General features: G+C 46.1%; 1 protein-coding gene across 4 annotated transcripts in view; it reads left to right on the plus strand.

The window, feature by feature from the left end:
* Positions 1 to 9,259, plus strand: part of GDNF (glial cell derived neurotrophic factor) — a 28,706-nt gene extending 19,447 nt beyond the window's left edge. For all 4 annotated transcript variants that reach the window (XM_018065785.1, XM_018065784.1, XM_018065781.1 and 1 more), the window contains exon 3: positions 6,163 to 9,259. In XM_018065785.1, coding sequence (XP_017921274.1) covers positions 6,163 to 6,647 — 485 coding nt within the window. In that variant the 3' untranslated portion in view covers positions 6,648 to 9,259. The remainder of the gene's footprint in view (positions 1 to 6,162) is intronic.

An 11,510-nucleotide genomic window follows, 5' to 3' on the forward strand; every position in this document is an offset into this window, starting at 1 on the left:
GGAGGGCGACCATCCAATAGGAATATAAAATGACCTCTTTGATTAAAGTATCATTAACCTGTACTCTTTTTTAAGATAAATCTAACATTTAAAAGAAAACTTTGTCCACTAAATGCCAGCCTAGCCAAGATAATGTTTTGAATTATGTGCTTTTTAGTTGGGCTATTACAAGGAGTATTCCCAGGTCTCACCATTGTTCCTATAAAAACTCAATTAACTTTACAAGATAGTCAGTATCCCAGGCCTTTGTTCCTGGGGTAGCATTATTGTTTTTTCCCCATAATTGAGGAAGGCTAAGTCTGGGTAGTGAATAGTTTGGTTTGTTCCCAGAGTCTGGCCCAGTACAAGGTTTCACTTGTTTAAATAACATTGTTTATATGAAGGACACATCAAAGTTTAAATATTTTAAATAGAATAATGCCAAAATATTTAGTTGCACACTAAAAGGATGACTTAAATGCATTTGAGCATTCTGATTTTTCAAAAACTTTAGCTTTTAGAAGTCCATGTTTTCCAAGATCGAGCCTCCAAGTGGGTCTGGGAAATGAGCAAGTGTTTGACCTGTTTTTTCAAAACAATGCTCCTCTTTTGTGGTTTGCAAGTATTTTACTGTCAAAGTTCTTACTAACAAGGGCCATTTGTGTAGCTGACATGCTGCCAAGCCCTTTATAGGATGAAGAAAGTGATATGACATCAAGTCTTCATTTGGGGAACTAATCCAAACACAAGCCCCTTTCTTTCCACTTTGCTCAGTGAATTCCAGGAACATGGAGGCAGCCATGGTTTCTTGGTTCCTGCTGGGGAGTTTACTTGACTGGGCTGGGTACTGGGCCTCTGCAGGATGCTAAAGATTGGCTCAGTGAGGTGCATGGCTCCCAACGCACCCCACAAATACCTTGTGTTGACAAATGGAGGTCTCTCTAGTAATGAACTCAGTCAGCAGCAAAAGGCCTGGGATTAGGAATTTTCCATTGGAAGAGACAGGCCTCTTTGCTCTGTGGTTTGGAAAATATCATGTTGCCCTTTTCTAGTTTCCAAAATTTGTATCCATGTACAACTTTCAGCATAAATATTTATTTTTTACTCTATTCTTCAAGAAGGAAAAGAGGATGGGGAGGGCGGAATCCCTTCAGTTTAATTAAAATTGCCTATGTCCTGAACTTGAGGCTTAAATAAATATTTCCACCTTAACAACAAGTTATGAGGGAGATGTCCCATGAAAGGAGAAGTTCCGGCTCTCTTCAGTTTAACGCAGGGAACACAGATTGACTGCTTCCCCAGTGTCAGAAAGACTTTTAATTCAAGTTTAATGATCCATTCACTACCTCACCCTAAAGCATAAATGATCAGTGAGTACATCCACACGGCTACACACATCACCCCAGGAGGCCAGGTAGAAACTAAAGAAAAAGGAACTAAACATTCTCACAGTAAAAGATAAGTATGTCCCAATCATTACTGAGGATTGCTTATACTAAAAACTCATTTGCTAATTATCTGAAATTCAAACTTAACTTGGTATTCTATATTTTATCTGGCAAGCAAAGCCAGTGGACAAAGGCATACAGTCGAAATGTCATAAAAAGGAGGGACAGTATTTTTCCGGAACTTTGAAATTGTTGGGCAATTAATAAAAAACATTATAAATGCTGATTCAAATCATCATTATAACTCTAGTAAAAAGAATGTAATTTATCATGATATATAAATTAATGAGTCTAAACTAGTATAAGCTGAACTTTTGAACTTGAATGTTTTCCCGTGTTAAACTTTCAGTAATATTTCATCCTCATTTCTGATTAATCTTTAGTTGATTCTTAATCAGTTTTAACTTCCATGTTCCCAGATTCTTAACTTAATGATCTATTCAAGAGTTCTTAAAGAGAACCAGGGACTTCATCATGTGAATCCTTTTGTAAAACAAAGAGTCTTTTAGAAATTTGAAATTTTTTTTTTTTTGTATTTTGACTAATCACTAATTTATCGGGGCTTCTTCCCTTATGGCTCAGATGGTAAAGAGTCTGCCTACAATGCAAGAGACCTGAGTTCGATCCCTGGGTCGGGAAGATTCCATGGAGGAGGAAATGGTAATCCACTCCAGTATTCTTGCCTGGAAGAGCCTGGCAGAGAATCCAATGGACAGAGGAGCCTGGCAGGCTACAGTACATGCGGTCGCAAAGAGTTGGACATGACTGAGCAACTAACATTAACTCATTTCTGATTAATCTTTAATTGATTCTTAATCAGTTTAGTTGATTCTTAATCAGTTTTAACTTCCATGTTCCCAGGTTCTTAACTTAATGATCTATTCAAAAGTTCTTAAAAAGAACTAGGGACCCCCTCATGTGAATCCTTTTGTAAAACAAAGAGTCTTTCAGAAATTTGAAGGCTTTCTTTTTTTTGTATTTTGACTAATCACTAATTTATCAGTTAGAAATTCAGACTTCTGTTCAGGTTTTTGAAACCAAGCATACCTAATTTCCTCTTTTATAGCTTATTGTTGAAAAAAAGTCACAAATAGCAGAAGCAACTCATTTGTCAAAATAAGTAGTTCATGTCTTTAACATTGAGTGATTTTTTTAAATTTTTTAGGGAATTCCCTGGTGATCCAGTGATTAGGACCTGGTGCTTTCACTGCCATGGCCTTGGTTCAGTCCCTGGTCTGGGAACTAAGATCCAGTAAGCCCCAAAACACAGCCCAGAAATAATTATTTATTTATTTATTTTTAGGAAAAGAGAAGGAAAGGAAGGGAGAAAGGGAGGGCAGAAGGAAGGAACAAAGAAAGGTGGAAAGGAAGAAAGGAAAGAAGATTCCTAAGGGACTTCTGTAGGAAACGGTTCAGAGGAAATTTCGAATTCAAATACCCTCCCACTCTCCCAGTATTCCTTGAGAAAACATTGCTCCCAGGAAGCCAGAGCCTTTCATAATTCTCGGAATGAGGTGGGCTTTGAGAGGTCTCACTGTAAAGATGCGGGGGAAGCTGGCAAGGGGGGCAGCTCTGAGACAGTTATTTGCTCTCAGGTAGGAGAAGGCAATGGCACCCCACTCCAGTACTCTTGCCTGGAGAATCCCATGGATGGAGGAGCCTGGCAGGCTGCAGTCCATGGGGGTTGCTAAAAGTCGGACACGACGGAGCGACTTCACTTTCACTCTTCACTTGCATGCATTGGGGAAGGAAATGGTAACTCACTCCAGTGTTCTTGCCTAGAGAATCCCAGGGACGGGGGAGCCTGGTGGGCTGCCATCTATGGGGTCGCCCAGAGTCGGACATGACTGAAGTGACTTAGCAGCAGCAGCAGCAGCAGGAGATGACTGTACTTCTGAGCACTGGGGCTGCCCATGTGATGGAGACAGTGTATTTTGGAGCCTTTCAATTCATCATGGTGTGGCTGAACTGAAGCCCAAGTATCCCCTTGAGAAATGAAGGACTCTCTACCCTCATAAAGTGACCTAAGTTGTTAAAAAAAGAAAATCATTGCCGGCCTCCAGGGACCAGATCCTATTGTAAGCTCCCAGGATCCATTGGTGAACAAGCCAAGCAGAGGTCCTTGCCTCCTGGAGGTGACATTCGCTCAGAGAAGACAGATAGCAAATAATCACCATGGGAAAAGTTCGACAGTGTGCTGGAGGGGGTCGAGTATTATCCTCTGGGGAGAAGAGAGCAAGAGGATCTGGATTCGGGGTTGGGAGGAACTGAATTTGAAACAGGGAGGTCAAGGTGGGGCTGGGTAGCGGTGACTTTTGAGCAGACTTGAAGGGGATGTGAGTGTGAATCACTGGGTTCTCTGCAGGAACAACGTTTCTGTAGAGAGGGAACAGCCGGCAAAAGGCCGAGCACCTGTTTGTGTCTGATGTGTGCAGTTCTCAGCCATGACAATTTTGCACCCAGGGGACGTCTGGTCATATCTGGAGACACTTCCATTTGTCACCGTTGGGATGGGGGTGGAGGCTAGTACAGGCATCTCCTGGGTAGAGGCCAGGGATGTAATTAAACATCCTTAAACGCTCCCACAACAAAGGATGTGCCAGCCCCAGTGTCAGTAGCACTGAGGTTGAGAAACCCTGTGTTTGAGGAACAGGGAGGAGGCGAGAGGAGCTGGAGGGGAGGCAGTAAGGAGGGAAGTCGAACACGAGGTCAGCGGTGACAAAGGCTGGGACTGGGGTGGAGGGCGGGGGGGCGTCAGGGAGGCCTTGGGCCAGTGTGGACTTTGGAGGACATGGAGCAGAGGAGGGACATGAGCTGCATTCACAGTTTCAAGAGCATCGCTCTGCTACCAGGTGCAAGGCAAACTGAAGGAGGGTAAGGGAATGCAGGGGCTCGGGTCTGGTGTGATTATCCAGGCAAGAGGCGACTGGTCGAACACCAGTGGAAGCAGCTTCAAGACCTCTGTGCACAGAACCACCCAGTGCCAGATTTTAGATTTAGATTTAGAATTATGAAATTCCATACCATCCCCACTCTTTTCATTACTATATGTCCTATATTTTGCCCTAATATAGATAATATTATATATTAGCTATCTATCTGTATAGACAGGTAAGAGAGATTGATATGGTTAAGTTGCCTTAGTTGAAGTATGTCTTACACACTAGGATACCTGATACCTGTTTTAGCAATTCGTTCATAACAAAACAATTTGACGTGGGTTAGGTACAGTGTAATCCTCTGCTTTACCATGGTCTTGGCAAAAAAAAAAAAAAAAAGTTCACTCTTGCTAACAACTCTTTTGGGGTATATTTTTCTAAGCAATGTATAACCCTAAACATTCTAATTACCTGAAAATGGGATCATATCCAACTCTTTGTGACGCCATGGACTCTTTGTGAACCCACCAGGTTCCTCTGTCCATGGAATGTCCCAGGCAAGAATACTGGAGTAGGTTGCCATTTCCTTCTTCAGCGATCTTCCCACCCCAGGGGTCAAACCCACATGTCCCATGTTGCAGGCAGATTCTTTACCATCTGAGCCACCAAGGAAGCCCTGAAAAAGGGATGAGGGGAGCATAAAAGGTCTAGTACCGAATACATGGACGTTTGAATTACTTTCCTCTTTTAGAAATGTATTCAGTTGTTCAAATAGTTTCTCTTCTCTTATCTGATCAGCTGAAGCAGATGCTTGAAATACAGCAAAAATGCCAAAAACCCTTGAATTCATGCATTTGCCCAAAGGTCTCCAACACCCTGGAAGCATCACCTCAGTCACTGCTCCATGTGATCTTCCTAGGGCGCGTGTCTGTTGTCCCTGTTTGCAGCCAAAGCCAGTGCAGGAGCCCACCTCCCTGTCCACAGGCAGCATTGCATTCCACGTATTGCTGTGATACATGTAAACATCATCTTATGATCTGACCTTGTATTTTTAAAGTCCTGCTAATCCAAGGAAGTGGTAAATTAGTCTCTTTATTAGCAAGCAGTGGGCTGTTTTTCAGGCTCTTAATGTCTTTTAAGGAAGTTTTAAAATATAGTTGAATTCAGGGCTTTTTCATGTGATCTATCCAAATGGTTCTCCTTCTGAAACTCAGCAGGGCAGAGGTGTTAAGTCAGGGTGGAGTTCAGGGAGGAGCACTTGACATTTCAGGTGAAAGCAGCAGTGTCTTCCAAGATTAATCTTTCTTTCACCTTCTAAGACAGGGTTTCTCCAGGTATGGTCCAGGGACCACCTACCTCCGAACTCCCCCAGGGCTCCTTAAACTGGTGCAGGTTCCCTGGCCCCTTCCCACACTTGCCCCTAAGGGTCGGCCAGGTCTCTGCATTTTCCCCCAAGTATCCCAGCACAGTCCTACCCACACATTTGAGAACCCCACTGCAGGCTACCGTTATCAGAACAAGAAATGACCCTCCATCCGCATCTCAACATAAACTTGTTAAAAATGGCAGACGTCATCCGAGTGGAAATTCCATTTCTAAGGATTTGTTCTCCGCAAGGAAGTGTGTCATTCCCCGCCCGTGTTAGTCTTGAATTTCCTTCCTGGGAATCTTGGAGGGAGCCTTTTGGCCTTTGTCCTTGGGGGTGTACAGTGGTCCCTGAAGGGGTCGTTTCGCCATGGGCGGGGGTTGGGGGTGGGGCATACTGGGTCGCCTTTCAGGGAGACCGATCTTAGAGACTCCTTGAAATGGTCGTTGCTCTTGCCTCATGTGTCCGTCTCTGTTTTATTGTTGCACAGCAAATATGCCAGAGGACTACCCTGATCAGTTTGATGATGTCATGGATTTTATTGAAGCTACCATTCGAAGACTGAAAAGGTCACCAGATAAACAAATGGCCGTGCTTCCTCGGAGAGAGCGGCACCGGCAGGGGGCAGCCGCCAGCCCGGAGGGTGCCAGAGGGAAAGGCCGGCGAGGCCAGAGGGGCCGAAATCGCGGCTGCGTCCTCACCGCCGTGCATCTAAACGTCACTGACTTGGGTTTGGGCTACGAAACCAAGGAGGAACTCATTTTTAGGTACTGCAGCGGCTCCTGCGATGCAGCCGAAACAATGTACGACAAAATATTAAAAAACTTATCCAAAAGTAGAAGGCTGGTGAGTGACAAAGTCGGGCAGGCGTGTTGCAGACCCATCGCCTTTGATGACGACCTGTCCTTTTTAGATGATAACCTGGTTTACCATATTCTAAGAAAGCATTCCGCTAAAAGGTGTGGATGTATCTGACTCCGGCTCCAGAGACCGCTGTGTATTGCATTCCTGCTACAGTGCAAAGAAAGGGACCAAGGTTCCCAGAAAATGTTTGCCCAGAGTGGAAGATGAGGACCAAGGAGGCGGAGGAGGAGGAAGTGGAGGCAGAGGAGGAGGAAGGCAGCCATTGTGGGAGCCTGGTGGAGGGAGATCCAGCTACAGAAGGCTGGACAGGAGAGAAAAGACAGCCGTCCGCCTTCTCCCGGATGGCAGCTGACGTCACCGGAAGCTCAGGGCTGGTGTCCCTGGTTGGGTGTTGCCATCGTTTCATCTGATACAGTCCACCGCCATGGGTCACGGGCGCAGTCGCGGATGCACTTGAAACCAAACCAGTGTATCTCCTGTGGTTTGCTTTCACATGTCTAGAGACACCAGGGAAACGGTCCTCCTGGTGTCATTCTTTGTCATTACGTTTTACTGCTGAAAGCAAGAAAGGTTTATTTTCCTGTCACTCAGTGGAGACATACCCCGGAAAGGAGGGGGAGAAAAAAAATTAAAGATCCAGGAGAGATAGTAACCTTTGCTTTGGAAGGTTCAGGCCTGAGGTTTACTCCAACCAGCATTTTGGGGAACAGTGGGTGATTGATTTCGAACATGGTGTGTGGGGTGGGAAGAAGTTGGCTAGGAACCAAAAAGGCTGTCCTCATGACTAAAACCAAACCTGAAGGTATTTCCTTTCTGCCCTTGGAAACAGGAAACCAGTGTGGTTTTTCGGCAGCATTCTTGCAGGAGAGCGTGCGGGAAGGCCCCCAGCTGCACCGGGGCGGGGAGGCCGCTGGGCTGTCGGTTTACAGAGAGACAGATGTTACATACACCCCAGCTCCGTTATGCGTGGTCACCAGTGACCAGAGAAGCTACTCGATGCAATGCATCTGTTTCAGATACAGAAATATAGAGAAGATATTTATTGAGATTTAAGTTATTGTTATTTATTACCGTTCACTAATGAGTTTCTCTTTTTTGCCCTTATTTATTAAAGTTTCTTTTCAAAGGTGCCAAAGTATATGTGCTCGCAAAATGCAAAGGAAGGTGGCAAAGGAAATTTTAATTGGGATCAAGGGTCCATGCTTTTCAAAGTATTAAAAAGACTTTCGCTAGGCAAAAATCACTTACTTTACCTTTTTAAAGAAAAGCCCTTGTGTGATTCCACCCCCCTCTACCCCGCAGGTCTCAGCATCTTACCTGGTTTTATATGTTAGAGAGGAACATGTCAGAAGGAACATTTCTGATGGGCCTTCTTTTTCAGGAGCAGCAGGTGGAGACCGTGGCATTTGCCCTCATTTCTACATGGTTCCCTGTCCCAGCAGACAGGCCGTGTGCTCTATTTCCTGCTGCGCTGAAGCTCTCACCCTCCCCTCCACATGTATCTATCTGTGATATGCATAACCACATGTCAAAGGTTAAAGTCCCTTTAGTAGGTGGTGCTGGACTCAATGTTGACCTCACAGTAACAGTTCTGTCAAGTAGCCGGAGTTCTGCCCTGATAGTGGAGACTCTTCCCCAGGCCCAGCATAGGCAAGGAGCGCTGCAGGCCTTCTGAGAGTGAGGTCAGCCTGGTTGCCATACAAGCCACCAGGGGCTGCCCCCATACACCTGACTCCTTCTCAGAAGAAGGTGGCCGGGAAGGGTGGATGTGGAAGATGGGCCCTGGCCCAGCCTCAGTACACCTGCCCCACCGCATGGATACTGAAAGCCTTTGACAGGGCAGGGACATAGGGCGAGAAAAACTATCTCAGCGACCAGGTCATGGATTTGTCTGGTCACTGCCTCCATGTTCAATGCACTGGGCACTATTTTAAGAGCTTGTGACATACCTCATAAAAGAGATTTTTACCAAAGAGATTATCACTACATTACTACATTAGTGGCTGTTAGCTCAAGCATACAGATTTGGCAAATAAATAGCCTACTGGCCTCCCTCAAACAATCATGTTAATTTTACAAAGTAATCAAAAAGCAGCAGTTATCAGACATCCCTTCCCCACCCCCACCCCCACAGACCCAAGCTGCCCATCACTCTGCCCCCTCTGTCCTTTCAGCTCCCCTTGCAGGACTCGGAAATAGAGGGAAAGAGCCTGCCTCACTGTCTCTTGGGGCCCAAGACGGGGAACTTGCTGAGGAGTGGCCTGCTCAAAATAGGGACAGGTCGAGCCGACCGGTTGTTCATGAAGTGCAATTTGATGCAGCCCCAGATCATCTGTCCAATTCAGAGAGTCCTGGCAGATCTGGTGGCTGGCATCCCCAGGGTCAGCATTAGCCCCAGCTCCCTGTGGAGAGTCTCTGCCCACAGGGGCGGTAGGATTCAATGGATGCTGACAGCTCCTTCCCAGCATCACCTACACACCATAAGCAGGTTTTCACTGAAGCAAATCTCTCCGCCAAAGCCACAAAAGGGTAAAGTTTGTGATTTTTCTTTATTGTTGCGATTACCATCTGATCCAGTAAGGAGTGCACTTCTTTGGAAGTTCTGACTTCTCTGATCTGTCTCAGTCGTTTGTGTTATACAACCAAAGTTCTCTACAGACTTTATTTTTGTACAATATTATTTTGTAACTTTTTACAAATAAAAACTCATTTCTATTGCTCTCTCTACTTCTATGCTACCTCACCGACCTAGGGACCACAGCTGACTCAGACTAGAAGTCCATCCCTTTCACCACTCAGCCACTGGTTGGTCAGTGACCTTGTCCATCAACTCTCTACAACCAATCAGTACTCAAGTGGGGAAGAACTTACAAAGTTGTCCTTTATTTATTCATTCCACAGATACTTGGCGTGTGACATTGTGCCAGGCACTGTCCAAGGCACCAAGGATCCAACAGTGGCCACAACAATCTCTGCTCAACAGAGACTGAGCTCTGCTCTCTCCTTGTGGAGTTGATATTTCATTTGAGGAGAGAAAGGCAATATTCAAAAAAGTATGTAGGGGGTTGTGTGTCAATAAATGAGTCACCATTTATAAAGGATACAAATAGGGTATCATAATAGAAAATAACGGGCCTGCTCTAACGGGAGGTCACATTGAGGCAGGACTTAAGAAATAGACGGGAGTGTCCTGGCAAAACCCTGCGGCAGGCAGGCACTTGGACGGCGCCACTGCTTTGCACAATCCCGGGTGACGCCCGAAGTTCACGTGGGTTCTCCGCCGGCAAAGTAGCAGGATCCGGGGAATTGTGCAAATGGTGGCCCCAGGCTTAGTTGTTCTGGTGGCAAGAAAAACACACCGAAGAGAGGAAATGCCATGGCCCGGGGCTGGGGGAGGAGAGCATGCTTCCTCCTCGGATGACACACACCCCGTGCTGTGTCACCCGAGGCCTTGTGACTATTAAAAGGTGGCCTTGTACAGCGTTTCAAGCCCCAAACAAAACTGATGCTCTTAAGACTCTTCTAAGTGGTCACCAGCCTAGACTTTCCAGCGGAGCACATCAGTACAGTGCCGGAAATGCCCTCCCCCTCCCCGCCAGGACAGTGCCTGGTACCCACCCTGGGCACTTGGAGTCCTGCCGCCAGGGCAACGCTTAGGCTAGGACACTTTCTCCATTCTGCTCCAAAGTTCAGAGAGGAATGCAAACACTTGCTTATCTCCTATCCCTTTACCATTTCGCAAAGTGTGTTCCCAGGATGACAGAGACCAGTTGAGATATTCCTTAAAAATGGAGTGGTTCTCTGATCAAATAAGTTGGGAAAACACTGAGTTATATAACATCTTTTTGGAGTTAAAAAGAGAAGTGTAGGGCTTCCCTAGTGAACTCAGTGGTAGAAAATCCACCTGATAATGTAGCAGACACAGAGTTGATCCCTAGCACCAGAAGATCCCACATGCCACAGGACAGCTAAGCGGTGCACCCCAGCTACTGAGCCTGTGCTCTAAAGCCCAGGAGCTACAACTCCTGAGCCCACGAGATCCAACTATTGAAGCCCTCCTGCCCTAGCGCCTGAGCTCCACAACGAGAAGCCGCTGCAATGAGAAGGCCCCACACACAACTGTATAGTAGCCCCTGCTCGACACGGTGAGAGAAAAGCCTGTGCAGCGATGAAGACCCAGCAGGGCCAAAAATAAATTTAAAAAGAGAAATGTAGCACCTATTAGAGCCGTAATTAAACTAATGAACACTGTGACCACCCAGGAGTAGTGTGGAGAGTGCAGCCTTCCCCAGATGGACCATGAAAACGTCTATGGCTATGTTTGTTTTCTCTTAATATCTGTTGACCATCCCTTGAAACTACCTTGGGCCATGTTGCCTGCTCCTGTAAACATGGGGATGAGCAGAGAGGGGGACTGGAGATTTGTACAAAGGCAAAACACATGGGGAGCCAGCTGGGGAGCTCCCCATGTGCACATGTATACACACACACACACACACACACACACACATTCTGGACATTTGAGCACTGTGGGTTTCTTGTTCAGCATGATTAACCAGTGGTCAGCTTTGGAAGTTCCATTCAACCAAGAAAGAGTATGTTGAAAGCTGGGAAATTCTTAGCAGCAATGAGAAAAGCAACTTTCACGATGCCTACCACACATGCTCATCCAGCTCAAGTTGTTAGGAACCACCAATGCTTTGGCTGGCCCATAGTCTGGAGTGGGGGTGGGGGTGGATGTCCCCTCACAGTGGTCCTCAGAGGAGTACAGCTCTTGTTGGGCATCGGAGTCCCTACTGCTGAGGAAGGTGTGAGAATACAGGGTCAGAACCCTGGACACCAGGCTCAGATGGTCTCATGGGGCTTGCGCCCACCATCATCTCAGGCCACCATCATCTCAGGCTGGTTTTCTCCTATGCATCTGATGCCAAAGAAACACTTTAAAAAAACTTTTAAAAGAACCAGTCCACTCCC

This window comes from Capra hircus, chromosome 20, assembly GCF_001704415.2.
Source record: "Capra hircus breed San Clemente chromosome 20, ASM170441v1, whole genome shotgun sequence".
Lineage (NCBI taxonomy): Eukaryota > Metazoa > Chordata > Mammalia > Artiodactyla > Bovidae > Capra > Capra hircus.